Source organism: Bidens hawaiensis, unplaced genomic scaffold, assembly GCF_021521415.1.
Source record: "Bidens hawaiensis isolate Kalapana, Puna unplaced genomic scaffold, B.hawaiensis_p1.1 tig00051625_1, whole genome shotgun sequence".
NCBI lineage: Eukaryota > Viridiplantae > Streptophyta > Magnoliopsida > Asterales > Asteraceae > Bidens > Bidens hawaiensis.
The window spans coordinates 60,966-75,798 of record NW_027499278.1 but is presented as its reverse complement, the minus strand read 5'-3'; the positions used below and the strand labels follow the sequence as shown (position 1 = coordinate 75,798).

The following is a 14,833-nucleotide window of genomic DNA, read 5'->3' as shown; positions in this document are numbered from 1 at the left end:
TTACAAAACTACATATTCTTAAAAACTAGACAGAATTACAAATTTTGTCCTTTAAAATAAGACGAATTACGGTTCATGTCCTTTTCTAAGTTTCCTTGCAGGCGGTGTACTTTAACCTTTTTTTTCCTACAAGTTTTGTCCTTTACGCTAACTGGGTTAGAAAAAGTCTGTTAAATCCCCTCACGTGAGGCGCATGTGAGGGCATTTTGGTCTTTTTGCCTACCCTGCAACAACTTCTTCTTCTTCATTTTGCAGATCTTAAGCTTCTGTTTCTGTACAAAACCCTAATTCACTAATTACTTCACTCATCACTCTCAAACCCTAATTCCCAATTTTCTCTCAGTTTCCTTAAAAAAATGAGAGAAATCCTTCACGTTCAAGGCGGGCAATGCGGCAACCAGATCGGAGCCAAGTTCTGGGAAGTGGTGTGTGCTGAGCACGGGATTGACGTCACCGGAAAGTACACCGGCGACTCTGAGCTTCAGCTTGAGCGAATCAACGTGTACTACAATGAGGCGAGTGGCGGAAGGTTTGTTCCACGCGCCGTGCTGATGGATCTGGAGCCTGGAACCATGGACAGCATCAGATCTGGCGCGTACGGGCAAATCTTCCGGCCGGATAACTTTGTGTTTGGACAGTCTGGTGCGGGTAACAATTGGGCCAAGGGGCATTATACTGAAGGCGCTGAGTTGATTGACTCTGTGCTTGATGTGGTCAGGAAGGAGGCTGAGAACTGTGACTGCCTGCAAGGTATATGTTTATTGTGATTTGTTATGGTGTTTGAAGTTATAGATCTGGTGTATTTGTATGTTTATTTGTTTGATAGGAATGCTAGATCTGTGTTTTATATGCTAGTTGTAGATCTGTAAACTGTATGAATCTGTTAAATGATGTTGTGAAGCAGGTTTGCTGTAAGTTTGACTTGGTAGAAAGCTAGATCTATTGTATTGATCGACTAGTAAATGAAGAAGAAGAAGAAGTTGTTGCATGGTAGGCAAAAAGACCAAAATGCCCTCACATGCGCCTCACGTGAGAGGATTTAACTGACTTTTTCTAACCCAGTTAGCGTAAAGGACAAAACTTGTAGGAAAAAAAAGTTTAAAGTACACCGCCTGCAAGGAAACTTAGAAAAGGACACGAACCGTAATTCGTCTTATTTTAAAGGACAAAATTTGTAATTCTGTCTAAAAACTATATGAAAACAATCGTTCTTTCTAAAATATTCTCTATTTTGTATTTTAGGAATACAACTTCAACTTATACTTACGACGTCTCACCAAGCTTACGAATCTCTCCGCTAAAGGTTTCATGGCACTTTCAAATATACAAAATGCTACAAAAATTTTGAATCAAGCTCTTATACCATCTCCAAATGCGAGTTCCAAATACTCGAATTTATATACCACAGTAACCAGTGACCACACACTAATAGAAATATATCACATTTAGTGTCTAACTGGGAATCAAAGATTTCTTTATGTGGATATAGTCACCGACATTCCGATAATTTTCGTTTGGAAGAAAAACAATTAGTATAACATAAGGGGATTGGGTTACTTGTCAAAACTTGCCATGTTAAAATGAGTCATGAATATTACTACTCATTTCTGACATAACAAATAATCAATCACACATCTTGTGGCTATAAGCAGGGCCACAGGGGCCAATTGTGATTGAATATGGTTTAAATGTAAAAATGAGGTAAGAAAGGGCATAGTAAAGATTCCGTTAAAAACCAAAACATACTTCTATTTTACGACACTAAAACTCAAAGCCGAGAGTTCACATCAATGTATTTTCTAACGATTTCAAGAAATTTAGACGTACACGGTGCCTACTTAAATTTTTTTAATTTAAAACAAGATCACAATAGATTGCGATGGTGTATAGTAGGATTGGCGTGTTTTAATCTACGTTGCAGAAGTAAACGTTACATGTTTTCGTTTAGAAAAATCATAAAAGTATTAAACTCAAAATTAAAACTTTTAACTCTTCCCTAACAACATCGCTATTGTTTTCTTCCCATTTTAAGCCTCCTAATATTTAATAGTTTAATACCAAGCATCCTAACTCCTAAGATATTGCACTCAGTCCTAAAGACGCCTGCGGCTAAAATGTTTCACTCGGCCCATGACTATTTTCCCAACCCATAAGGCCATAACCACATATGCTAATAAAACCAATTTTTAAAGCAACCTTCTCATATGATACCTATGTTCGTTAAAAACATTAAACTACACCCGAACACAAATAAAACCATGTTTCCCCCATACTAACCCTAAAATACATAAAATCATATAATCCAACCCTCAGAGATAAAGACTCATTATAGTCTCCAGAAAGGATGAAATATATGATATTAGTTTAAACTTTAAAGATACCCCACAAACCAAATGCTCAATTGTGAGATAAAATCCACCAACTACTCATAAAAATATCTAAAAAGAAAAAACGACTACGAAGCAAAGAGAGTTATGTTCATCTCAACAAACCATAATCTCCTTAAATAGAGTAATAGCATACGTAGAAACTATTTCAAAATTAAACAGGAAGATGGTTAATTTACCATATGTGAAAAGCACGATGAATACCTTCCCGACATGAACACCAGTCCCTGAATATTTGCGAGCAAAGTGGTGTAAGAAAAATACAAAAAAAAAAACATCACGGTTTATAGGGTTCAAGGGCTCAGAAACTGTTCAAAATGTTGTTTTTTTAAAAACCTTTAAACATCATTTTCATCATCCTAGATATTTTTTGTAATCAGAAATGATATATATATATATATATATATATGAAGCCAAATACACACATAGCGTAACCTATAAAGTCAATTATACCATAACTCTGGACAATAAAACATTTGGATGACAAAATGCACTTCAAATGATTTGAAAATGGCATTTTTTCATCCAAACATGTTTTTGAAATAATTTAACTATTCTAAAAAATAAGACAAAACTCACTTGATTTTACGCATAGAGATGATTTAATATCGATTATATGCTTCCCCATGATCCCCGTGCCTTGGGCGTTGAAAATCATAATTATTGGACCTCAAAGAAGGATTGTTTTCAATTTCTGGATACCTTAATCTTGATTCCATTGGCATATTATTAATATAAGGATTAGCAGCAGCAGCAGCATCACCATAATCATAATGATTATCATTTCTATAACCACCAAATCCTACATTAGACATTTGTTGACGGGTTTCTTGCTGTCTTTTTCGTGTTTCCAGTTGAAGAAATTGTTCCCATTGTTTTGCATGCATTTCCCTTATTGTAGCCAACCTTTTCATGTAATTTCCCCTAATTTGTTCAATAGCCTGCATGTGCACACAAAAAGATGTCAGAAAGTCAAAAGACACTACGTAAAAAATGAGAAATTACGAAAACGCCATTACCTGGCAATGCCTATAATTCTCTTCATCTTCCGCCTTATCTCTAATTTTTGCAATATCCATTGCATCCCTCTTATATTCCAACTCTAATTCCTCCAACGCTAGTGAGAATGTAGAATGGGCTTCCTGATGACTATGCTGTGAAATGGGCCCAGGCCCGGGTCCATATCTGTGATTATCTTTTGAGTCATATGATCCACCAGGGTACGGTGGACGGCGAGCGGGAGATTTTGAATGTGTTGATCGGAAGTGAATGCCATCATTCCCATAAGCTAATTCACCAAATGAAGAGTGTGTTAAACACTTTGATTCAAGATTCTTTCAATCGGTTCAATTCAGATTTCAGAGCCACCCAGAAAGTTACTAAAGAACCCAACACATAATTCTTGAATATAACAACTTAGTCACTTACCTCTAGCTGCACATATACAAATAAACAACCAAAAGTTATTACAACTATTACAAATTTTTAGCCACCAAAATGATATTTTGTAAGTAATACACTATAAACCACAGAAGGATCAAACAGAGTTTGTATATAATAGATATATAATTTGTATTCGATTAAAAATGACGAATTTTTCATTTAAGCTGATCGAAACAGCATCTAATACTGATTTTTGAAAAACAGCGGCTGATTTTGATCTTACAGTAGTTAAGTTATCAATATCAATGATACTAGTCATACAAACGAGTTGATATACTAGCTTGTTTAATAAACGTGTCAAAGTCAGGGTTCAATTTTTCAACATGATTAACTAATCAGGTCCGGTTCTGCGGTTCATGGTTATGTCATACAAATGGACCACCAACCCAAACGGTCGAACCCAAAACAAATAAGGCATCGTTGTCTTTACCTTGTGGGGATCCCCTCGGGTACTTCTGAAACTCCTCACGCACATTTTCTTTAATCACTTTATCTTGTCGACCTGACCTTTGGTCATGGTTTGAAGGATATCTTGGACTAGGATTAGACCTCTGAGAATCAGTGGGTCCTACCTTAGATACAACAGGAATTCTCCCTTTTGGTGACCTGGAACTAGATTCACGTGTGTTGGAATTGGATTCACCTGTTTTGCTACCCTCGCTCTTAATTTTGAAAACAGCATCCACACCCTTCGATAATATCTTTCCATCTTTGCCACTAACAATTATAAATTTTTCCTCAATTTTGATTTTGCACCCAATATCCTTCTCAATTTCTTTAACCACCCTATCAGTGAAAAGTGCTTTTACTTGAGGGTCTCTTGCAGGAACCCTTTCAAATAAATCTTGAGACTTGCGACTAGCCCCAAGAGTAGATGGACAACCCTAGTACATTTACATCATACATAGAACACCCAAAAAAAATAGTTGAAATTAGTGTAAAAAAACAAGAGCACTCAAATACTTATTAACATAAGCTGTTTATATAAGCAATCCCAAACATCCCCAATAGTTACAATAACCAATCAGACAAGCTAGTAAAATTAACTTTATGTCACTGTAACAAATACCTGTGTATAATGACTGGAATCTCCACATAGTTTACAAATCATTTCTTCTTCCTTTCTTTTTTTCCAGTTCCTTTCGGTAGCTTTAGATTTTGCTTCCCAAACCTTAGCGTCACGGCTGGTAAAATCAGTGGGAACCGCGTTAGGGTCTAGGGTTTCTTGTTCTTCATCTGAATCAGCATGAGACCTTTTGCTTGTTTTTGTGGTTTCAGGAACGCTAGTGGTATTAGATTTTAGTGGACCGGTATATTCCTTGTAGAGGTCACTAAAATCATCATCAATGTCTGAATCTTCTCTGCTAGACATTCTTAAGGTTGTTAAACAATATATAGCCCGATCTGCAACCGTGTGATAGAGTTAGTTATCATCATCACAACAAATGAGCATAAAATCAGAATAAAATGACAATGCAACATGTGATACACTGATAAATAACCTTACATGCATTTGTTAACACCCAAACTTTCGGTAAATTAGATTAAAATCGTTTTGTTAATTTTTTTTTATCATAGTGCAAATTCATTTCAAAAATAATTCTGTAAATCCCAGGAATTCTTGCAAAATGTATTTAGATCAATTCACCATTTACAACAAACAAAGACCACTGGATGAACATATGTAAGTGATACACTAACACTCGTTAAGACAAACAAGCCAAGCTGCTCCTGAGCTACTTGAGATTGGATCGATAAAAAGCTCAAAACTATCCGAGCCCGTACCTCATATAAAGCTTGTTTAGTTATCGAGCCAAAGCTTGAGCTTCGTGTATTTTCAAGTTTTACCTCATTTGGAGTTCTATGCATTAATTTCACACTGTGCAGCCCATCTCAAGCCGAGCTTTGGCTCGTTTAAGCTACTACCCGAGCTCAATCTGAGCTTAGACACATTTAATGTATTTGTCAAAATATATAAAAAAAAATGACAAACGTATATAAATAGAAAATACTAAACGACCAAGCCCAAGCTTGAAAAAACGACTCACAAGCCGAGCTCTAGCTTTAGAAACAGAGCTCGAAACAAGCCGAGCTCAGGCTCTTGTAAGTCAAAACAAGCAGAGCACGAGCCTGGTCGAGCTCAAGCTTGCTCATTTACTGTTTATAAAAACTATCATACAAATCAAGAGATATATGAAAGACAATAATAGCATGTTTTCACTCCAATCATAGTGATATCATCTCCAGTTTCTTATAAGCGACAATTCAGTGCCGTATATTTAAGCGACAATTCAGTGCCGTATAAGCATATACAAACATCGAGCAATTAAAATATACAATGATTTAGGTTCAACCACAGTTAACAAACTCATGCACATTAGAAGCCCAAGAACATTGAAATCTATAAGCTAGTAAACAACAATTCAATGATATATGAGCAAATACACTTATCAACGATTATAAAATACACTATAATCTAAAGCAGAAACGAATCCGTGCTGTTAGAAGCCCTAGATCATTGAAACCTAGAAGCATGTAGGCAATAATCCAGTGCTATATGAGCAAATACAAACATCTAGCGATTAAACAAATTTGTGCACATTAGAAGCCCTAGAACATTGAAATCTATAAGCAAGTAAGCAACAATTCAGTGCTATATAAACAAATACAAACATCTAGTGATTAAACAAATTCGCAGACATTAAAAGTCCTAGAACCTTAAACTCAAGAAGCAAGTAAGCAACAATTCAGCGCTACAAAAACAGATACAAGCATCTAGCGATTAAACGAATTCGTGAACACTAGAAGCTCTAGAACACTGAAATCTATAAGCAACAATTCAATGCCATATGAGCAAATATAATGATCAATCGATTAATGCATACACGATAACCTAGGTAAAAACGCGAAAACAAATTTGCGCACATTTGAAGCCCTAGAACATTGAAATCTGTAAGCAAGTAAGCAACAATCCAATGCTATATGAGCAAATACAAGCATCTAGCGATTAAACACATGCACACAGCCGCACACACTAGAAGCTCTAGAACATTGAAATCTATTAGCACGTAAGCAACAACTCAGTGCTATATAAGCAAATACAGACATTTAGCGATTAAACAAACTTGCAGACACTAGAAGCCATAGAACACCAAAACTTATAAGCAAGTAAGCAAGAATTCAGTTCCATATGAGCATATACAATTAATTATCAATCGACTAAAAAATACAAAATAATCGAGGTTAAATAGCAGAAAACAAATGTGCGCACATTACAAGCCCTAGGAGGCTAGAACATCGAAATCTGTAAGCTCGTAAGCAACAATTCAGCTCCGTAAGAGCACATACAATCATCAATCGATTAATAATACATAATAATCCAGCTTAAAACGCATAAAACAAACTCACGCACATTACAAGCCCTAGAAGGCTAGAACATCGAAATCTGTAAGCTCGTAAGCAACAATTCAGCTCCGTAAGAGCACATACAATCATCAATCGATTAATAATACATAATAATCCAGCTTAAAACGCATAAAACAAGCTCACGCACATTACAAGCCCTAGAAGGCTAGAACATCGAAATCTGTAAGCTCGTAAGCAACAATTCAGCTCCGTAAGAGCACATACAATCATCAATCGATTAATAATACATAATAATCCAGCTTAAAACGCATAAAACAAGCTCACGCACATTACAAGCCCTAGAAGGCTAGAACATCGAAATCTGTAAGCTCGTAAGCAACAATTCAGCTCCGTAAGAGCACATACAATCATCAATCAATTAATAATACATAATAATCCAGCTTAAAACGCATAAAACAAATTCGCGCACATTATAAGCCCTAGAACAACGAAATCTATTGATAATAAGACGAATCAAATGAATACGAATAAGTAGTAAGTAGAATGTAAATGAAGATAATAAAGGCTTCCGGTGAGGTTACCACGGAGGAGCACCGTCGTACCGGCCGATGACGTCACATAGCAGTTAGGGCTTGCAGATTATTATTATTATTATTATTTGCTTCTGTTCTAGAAAATTCTATCTGCGTGTTTTATATATTATGGTGTAAAGGATTGGCGGATATTATTAGTTTTTGACACGAATAGTCCTTGTGTTTTATATAACGCGGGCGGGCACATTTGTGTTCGACTGTTTGTTTCATTTAAGTTTGATCGAGTATTTAATCGGACGATTTCTTGTGTTCGTGTTTGTTTATTAAGAAAACGGGCGAGTTCATGTTTGTTGATGTTCGTTTAATACCCAAACGACTAGTTCACGATCGTATACTAAGAGTTTTGACACAAATAGTCTTTGTCTTTTATATAACATAACGGGTGTGTGTTTGTGTTCGGTTGTTCGTTCATTTAACTTTAATCGAGCATATAATCAAACAATTTATTGTTTATTGTGTTCATGTCCGTTCATTAAGAAGACAACTATGTACATGATTGTTGATGTTTGTTTAAACTCAAACGACTAGTTCACGAATATAGAAAAAAAGATATAAATGAACGCAAATGTACGTATGCATATAAATTACACGAGCTTTTGTTATGTTTATATTTATATAAATTTAACTACTTACGTGTTTATTGACATTTAATGAATACAAATGAATGAACAAAATGCGTGTTCGTTCGTTTATTAAAGACTCGATTGTAGAGGTCTCAAGTACGAGATGTAATCACTTTCATATTAAAGCATTTGGCATGAATGAAATTTTTAATCGACTAAGAAATAAAGTGTTTCTTGATAACGAGATGTGATTTATGCAGTAAACGGAGTTGAAAAAGCGTTGTAGAAAACAGACCAATTGAATTCATTATATAGGGCTGAATCGTTTCCATGAACCATTGCAACGTTTTATGAAAGGGTATGTTGACAGTTACAACCGCTTGTAACTACTATAGTTAGGACAGACAAATCATTATGATATGGCGACCAATATTGCCGCAAAAACCAGATCTAGTACTGATTACCAAAGTTGTTGAAGGGAACCATATTTGATATTGATGATCAAATTTGATACTAATAACCAAAGTTGATTCTTATGATAATATGGTATTGATTACCAGAGTTGATCCTGATGACCAGTTTGATACTGATAATCCAAGTTTGATATTAAAGATCAAACAACAACTTACTATCCTTAAATTCATGTAACTTTTTTATCAACCATATAAATTAAGGACCATGTCATGTCATGTCATGGCCCATGGTTTTGCACCTTGGACCCTCCAGAAGGGTGTTGCTCCCTTAGTCCCGTTACAGAAGATTGCATATAACATGATATACATATACCACCATGACAATATAAATGGCATCTAATTCTTTATAAACTAATTGTTAACATTTTATTACATATAAATGTTTGGTTGATTAAACATGTGAGATGTGAGATAAATAATAAAATAGTAATCAAATTTCAATGTTGTTTTGACTTTTGTTTAAAACTTTTTTATGATTTTAAAATTAATGGCCTAAATGGAATAACTATTAAAATTTGGTTAGCCCTAAGTGACCCTTTTCTTTTTCTTCCTTTCCTTTTTTTCTTCACAATCATTTGTGTATTGGTTCAAATTAAATTTAAAAAGAACAATCATCAAATACTAATCGAGTTTGATAATGTGAACCTGGATCCGGAAGTTAGCTCAATCATCTCCATATATGACGCCTTCATCGCACCCAACTTATTCCCAGAATTGGATACGACCAGCCTTAACTCGTTAAATGCATGTTCGACAATGGTTATGGTTCGTTTACATTGAACTACTTGTCTATAATTAAGGGTGTCCCTTAAGTAACAATAAATAAAGAGAGAAATCATCATCATCATCATCATCGTACTTGTGACATCTGCCCCGATCCGACCCGACCCAGGTACCCGTTTCTCTGACCCGATCTCTTTCTTTTATGATTTAATATTTATTTATACTTATATTTTACTTTCAATAATAATAATATACTTTTCCCTCCCGCCTCTTTCTCTCTCTTTCTTTCCGCCGTTCCGTCCCTCTCCTCTCTTTCCGCCTTCTTTTCCCTCTTGTCGCCGTCCCGCCCTTAAGCCTTGAACCCTTTCCTTAACTCTTTGCTTGTCCTTTGGTTCTTCCCGCCTAAGGATGTCTGCAGCTCCACGCGCCAGACTCCTTACATGGAAGCCTGCGTGAAGACATCTTGTTCCTGCGATGCGTGAAGAGAACTCTTCTCGCAGCGCGCTAAGAATGCATGCTCTTCTCGCAGCGCGCTAAGAATGCATGTTCTTCCCGCAATGCGCTAAGAATGTATGTTCTTCCCGCGATGCGCTTAGAATTCTAGTTCTTCACGCAGCACGCTAAGGATTTGTGATTCTTCCCGCAGTGCGCTAAGGATTGTTGTGCCAGCCTTCGCGCTCGCGCACTCAGCCTTCCCGCGCTTAACCCTTGTATCTTCTGTTTATTCTAGCCGTTTGCTTTTGTAATGTCTTTTCTTCTGAGCTGTTGACCTAACCTATCTAATGTCTGAATAGTTACTTTCGGCGCAGCATGCGTACCAACCCCATTGGTTGATAGAAAAAGTGACTGACATTATCTTTTGAGATCTGCTTTTTCATGCTTTATCCAGTACCTTTATCTGATCCGCCCATGCCTGTTACTGTTCCCTGTCAGCTTTTCTCTTGTCCCCTGCAGCTGCCATATCTTTTGATATCTTGCTTTTGGAATCTTTTTACTGTTGATATCTTTTCTTTTACTTTTGGAGATCTTTTCTAGGGTTTGTGTCCCCTAGGGTTTGCCTATATATAGTACTATTTTCTTAACACTTCACACACTACACTTATTATCTCTTCCTCCCTTTTTGCTCTCTGTCGTTGTCCTCCTGCCGCCTCCCTCTCTGCCTCCGTCTTCCTCCTTGTTCTTCCTGCTTTTCCGGTAATATATATTATATATAATAGTTTACTTATTAATTATGCTAACTTATAATCAAGACTTAAAACCAATCGTTAAAACAATAATCTTTAATTATAGGTTAACTTTGCTTGTTTAAGAGTTGATTCTTGCATATCTATCATCGCATCTTTATCAAGTGAGTTATCTCGTATCTAATCCCTTTTTATTTTAAATGCTTTGGGATGTTCATGTGTTCATACAAAACTTGAGTCTTAAACTATTTATGAACTTTAGTCGCGCAGTATCCCATGTGTTGAGGACGTTTACTTGGCTGTTTATTTGTATGTGTGTATCATTAACCGCTTTGTTCGGCCTATTCCGAAGTTTTCATGGTACCATTAGATGAACACGGGAGACCTATCGTTTACGGTTTTCTTTGTTTACACTTGCACAGATGTTTTCTCGTTTTTGTGCTCAATTGGGAGCACGGATTGAACTATGAACTATGAGCTATGATCTATTTAGGCTTGATCACAATCTGATTGCACCCTTGCTAAACACCAGACATACACGTGTTGCGCGCAGATTTATGGCTATCTATGTATTGTATTAAACTTGATTTCTCACCAACACGAAAGTGTTTGACGTTTATTTTAACACATGTTCAGGTTTGCAGTAGCTGTTTTGGAGCTTGTGGACACGTAGGACGTTTTTACTTTTGGACCTAGAATTAAAATGTATCAAGACAAGTTAATGTTGTTTGAATGTTATAATTTATAATATATTGATTTATGTTTGATTTATGTTCTTTATTTTCCCCGCTGCGCGTGCGTGATAAAATGTGTATTAATAAATATTGACACCAATAGTGTCGCGAGTAATGAAGCAATATGTGGCGCCCCGATGTATAATCCGCCTTTGGTCGGGGTGTTACAGATTGGTATCAGAGCTCGTTGACTTTAGGATAGGTGGTTAGACGTAACGGCCTAGAATACCTAAGAGTCCCCTCTCGCGCATGAGAGAAATCTCATGCTTGCGCGCTTATTGTTAATTACTCGTTATTTATGAATATGCTCGCGCTTGCGCAGTATATGATTTTATGTTTTATTCCGCGATATTTCGATTTTTGCTGAATTTCGATTTTTATTGATTTTTCTTACATATTCGTTTGTTGGATTTAAAAATCCGAAAAGTCATGGTGATACATGAATAGTTGATTTTCAATTTCCATTTACGATTATGTTCTGAGGTTGGAGACTTGAAAAGTCATGGTGATACATGAATTGTCAACCTCCAATACTCATTTTCTTGTATGTTTTATATTGAGGATTGAAAAGTCATGGTGATACATGAATCGTCAATCTCCAATACTCGTTTACTAGTCATTTTAAATTGGGAATTCGGAAAGTCATGGTGATACATGAATTGCCGATTCTTGATTCGAATTTGTTACCTTTATTAAGTCTGCATTTAGGATCATTTATTTTACTTTAACTCTTGACTGTAACTGACTCCGTGAAACCAAGCTTTATAAGATTATACTTTGCGCTAAGACATTAACCAAAATTAAAACTTTTATAGAATGCCTCCGCTATCTCGCCGATTTCAGAGAAGAGAAGCCTCGCGCATGCGTAGACAGCAACGTTCCCAGGAAATGGCCGCCGCGATAGCCCAAGCCTTGAGCCAAAACAATACCTCGAGTTATAACATTAAGTCCTTTAACGCGGGTAACCCTCCAAAGTTCACAGGTCTTGAAGGAGCCACCGTGATGCTCCAGTGGCTTGAGAAGATTGAAAACACTTTCCTCCACACCCAATGCCCCTCAGACAGACGAACCCTGTATGCTTCCAGTGTCCTGGAATCCAGAGCGCTTACATGGTGGAATGGAGTAGCTCATGCGCGTGGCGCAGAAGCTGCTTCCAGCATGCTCTGGGAGGAATTTAAGAAAATTCTTACGCGAGAATTCTGCCCTCCCAACGAAGTTAAGCGCCTGGAGGAGGAATTTTGGAATCTTAAGCAGTACAGCGGTGAAGCGCGCGAGTACGCGACGCGCTTCCATGAACTAAGCCTGCTTGTCCCTCACCTTGTTACCCCTTCCCGCCGAGCCATAGAGAAATTCCTTGGGGGTCTTCCCATGGAAATTCAAGATTCTGTATGGGCCAGAAACCCAGTAACCCTCTCTGACGCCATCGAGTTGGCCGCTGTGCTCAGCGACAACCATGTCAGAGCAGGAACCCTGTTCCTGCGGGGAACAGAAAAGACCAAACCCACCAAGACTGCCCCTGAACCAACAGAAACCAAACCTGAACCCTCGAACCGTAACAACCTCAAGCGCAGGCGCAAGGCCTATGCGCTTACCAACCCGCCCATTACCCAACAACCCATTTATCAACCTCCAGTTTACACGCCTAACCCACTGTCAGCCTACCCAACTCCCCCTGTAGTTCACAACTATGCCCTAACCAATCCAGCACTCCCTGCTGTGACATCTGCCCTGATCCGACCCGACCCAGGTACCCGTTTCTCTGACCCGATCTCTTTCTTTTATGACTTAATATTTATTTATATTTTACTTTTAATAATAATATATATTTCCTTCCCGCCTTTTTCTCTCTCTTTCTTTCCGCCGTCCCCTCCCCCTTCCTTCTCTCTTTCCGCCTTCTTTTCCCTCTTGTCGCCGTCCCGCCCTTAAGCCTTGTTTCCCTCAACTCTTTGCTTGTCCTTTGGTTCTTCCCGCCTAAGGATGTCTGCAGCTCCACGCGCCAGACTCCTTACATGGAAGCCTGCGTGAAGACATCTTGTTCCTGCGATGTGTGAAGAGAACTCTTCTCGCAGCACGCTAAGAATGCATGTTCTTCCCGCAATGCGCTAAGAATGTATGTTCTTCCCGCGATGCGCTTAGAATTCTTGTTCTTCACGCAGCACGCGAAGGATTTGTGATTCTTCCCGCAGTGCGCTAAGGATTGTTGTGCCAGCCTTCGCGCTCGCGCACTCAGCCTTCCCGCGCTTAACCCTTGTATCTTCTGTTTAAATCTAGCCGTTTGCTTTTGTGTTGTCTTATCTGTTGTGCTGTTGACCTAACCTATCTAATGTCTGAATAGTTACTTTCGGCGCAGCATGCGTACCAACCCCCATTGGTTGGTAGAAAAAGTGACTGACATTATCTTTTGAGATCTGCTTTTGCCATGCTTGACCAGTACCTTTATCTGATCCGCCCATGCTTTTTACTGTTCCCTGTCAGCTTTATCTTGCCCCCTGCAGCTGCCATATCTTTTGATATCTTTTCTTTTACTTTTGGAGATCTTTTCTAGGGTTTGTGTCCCCTAGGGTTTGCCTATATATAGTACTATTTTCCTAACACTTCACACACTACACTTATTCTCTTCCTCCCTTTTTGCTCTCTGCCGTTGTTCTTCAGCCGCCTCCCTCCTCTCTTGCCTCCGTCTTCCTCCCTGTTCTGCTCTGTTTTCCGGTAATATATATATATAAAATAATTTACTTATTAATTATGCTAACTTATAATCAAGACTTAAAACCGATCGTTAAAACAATAATCTTTACTTATAGGTTAACTTGTGCTTGTTTAAAGTTGGTTCTTGCTTTATCTTTCACCGCATCGTTTATCAAGTGAGTTATCTCGTATCTAATCCCTTTTTATTTTAAATGCTTTGGGATGTTCATGTGTTCATACAAAACTTGAGTCTTAAACTGTTTATGAACTTTAGTCGCGCAGTATCCCATGTGTTGAGGACGTAAACTTGGCTGTTTATTTGTATGTGTGGATCATTAACCGTATGGACGGTCTATTCCGCAGTTTTCATGGTACCATTAGATGAACACGGGAGAACTATCGTTTATGATTTTCTCTTTTGTTACACTTGCACAGTTAGTCTTGTTTGTGAGCTCAATTGTGAGCACTGGCAGTCTTGTCTCTTAGAGTTGATCCCGATCAGATTACACCCTTGTTGAAAACCAGACATACACATGTTGCGCGCAGATTTATTGTTATCTATGTATTGTATTAAACTTGATTTCTCACCAACACGAAAGTGTTTGACGTTTATTTTAACACATGTTCAGGTTTGCAGTAGCTGTTTTGGAGCTTGTGGACACGTAGGACGTTTTTACTTTTG

At 37.7% G+C, this 14,833-nt stretch overlaps 2 protein-coding genes across 2 annotated transcripts; one reads left to right on the top strand and one right to left on the bottom strand.

The window, feature by feature from the left end:
- The first annotated feature begins 356 nt into the window (after nucleotides 1–356).
- Nucleotides 357–915, top strand: LOC143599227 (tubulin beta chain-like). The gene is made up of 2 exons (XM_077077227.1): nucleotides 357–750; nucleotides 905–915. The coding sequence occupies exons 1-2, from the start codon at nucleotides 357–359 to the stop codon at nucleotides 913–915; spliced, it is 405 nt and encodes a 134-aa protein (XP_076933342.1).
- Nucleotides 916–2,405: 1,490 nt separating this feature from the next.
- On the bottom strand, nucleotides 2,406–7,795 carry LOC143599235 (uncharacterized). The gene is made up of 6 exons (XM_077077232.1): nucleotides 7,778–7,795; nucleotides 4,900–5,234; nucleotides 4,261–4,714; nucleotides 3,407–3,675; nucleotides 2,967–3,328; nucleotides 2,406–2,614 (listed from the first exon to the last, which is right to left on the bottom strand). The coding sequence occupies exons 2-5, from the start codon at nucleotides 5,200–5,202 to the stop codon at nucleotides 2,990–2,992; spliced, it is 1,365 nt and encodes a 454-aa protein (XP_076933347.1). The 5' UTR covers nucleotides 5,203–5,234; nucleotides 7,778–7,795; the 3' UTR covers nucleotides 2,406–2,614; nucleotides 2,967–2,989.
- Between the last annotated feature and the right edge of the window lie 7,038 nt (nucleotides 7,796–14,833).

What these genes read in the sequence shown, in the direction of transcription:
- LOC143599227 (XM_077077227.1), top strand. Translation starts at nt 357, where the DNA reads ATGAGAGAAATCCTTCACGTTCAAGGCGGGCAATGCGGCAACCAGATC.
- LOC143599235 (XM_077077232.1), bottom strand. Translation starts at nt 5,202, where the DNA reads ATGTCTAGCAGAGAAGATTCAGACATTGATGATGATTTTAGTGACCTC. An exon ending in CCCGAGGGGATCCCCACAAG is followed by an intron (nt 3,676 to 4,260) that starts GTAAAGACAACG and finishes TTGGTGAATTAG; the next exon opens with CTTATGGGAATGATGGCATT. An exon ending in AGAATTATAGGCATTGCCAG is followed by an intron (nt 3,329 to 3,406) that starts GTAATGGCGTTT and finishes GTGCACATGCAG; the next exon opens with GCTATTGAACAAATTAGGGG.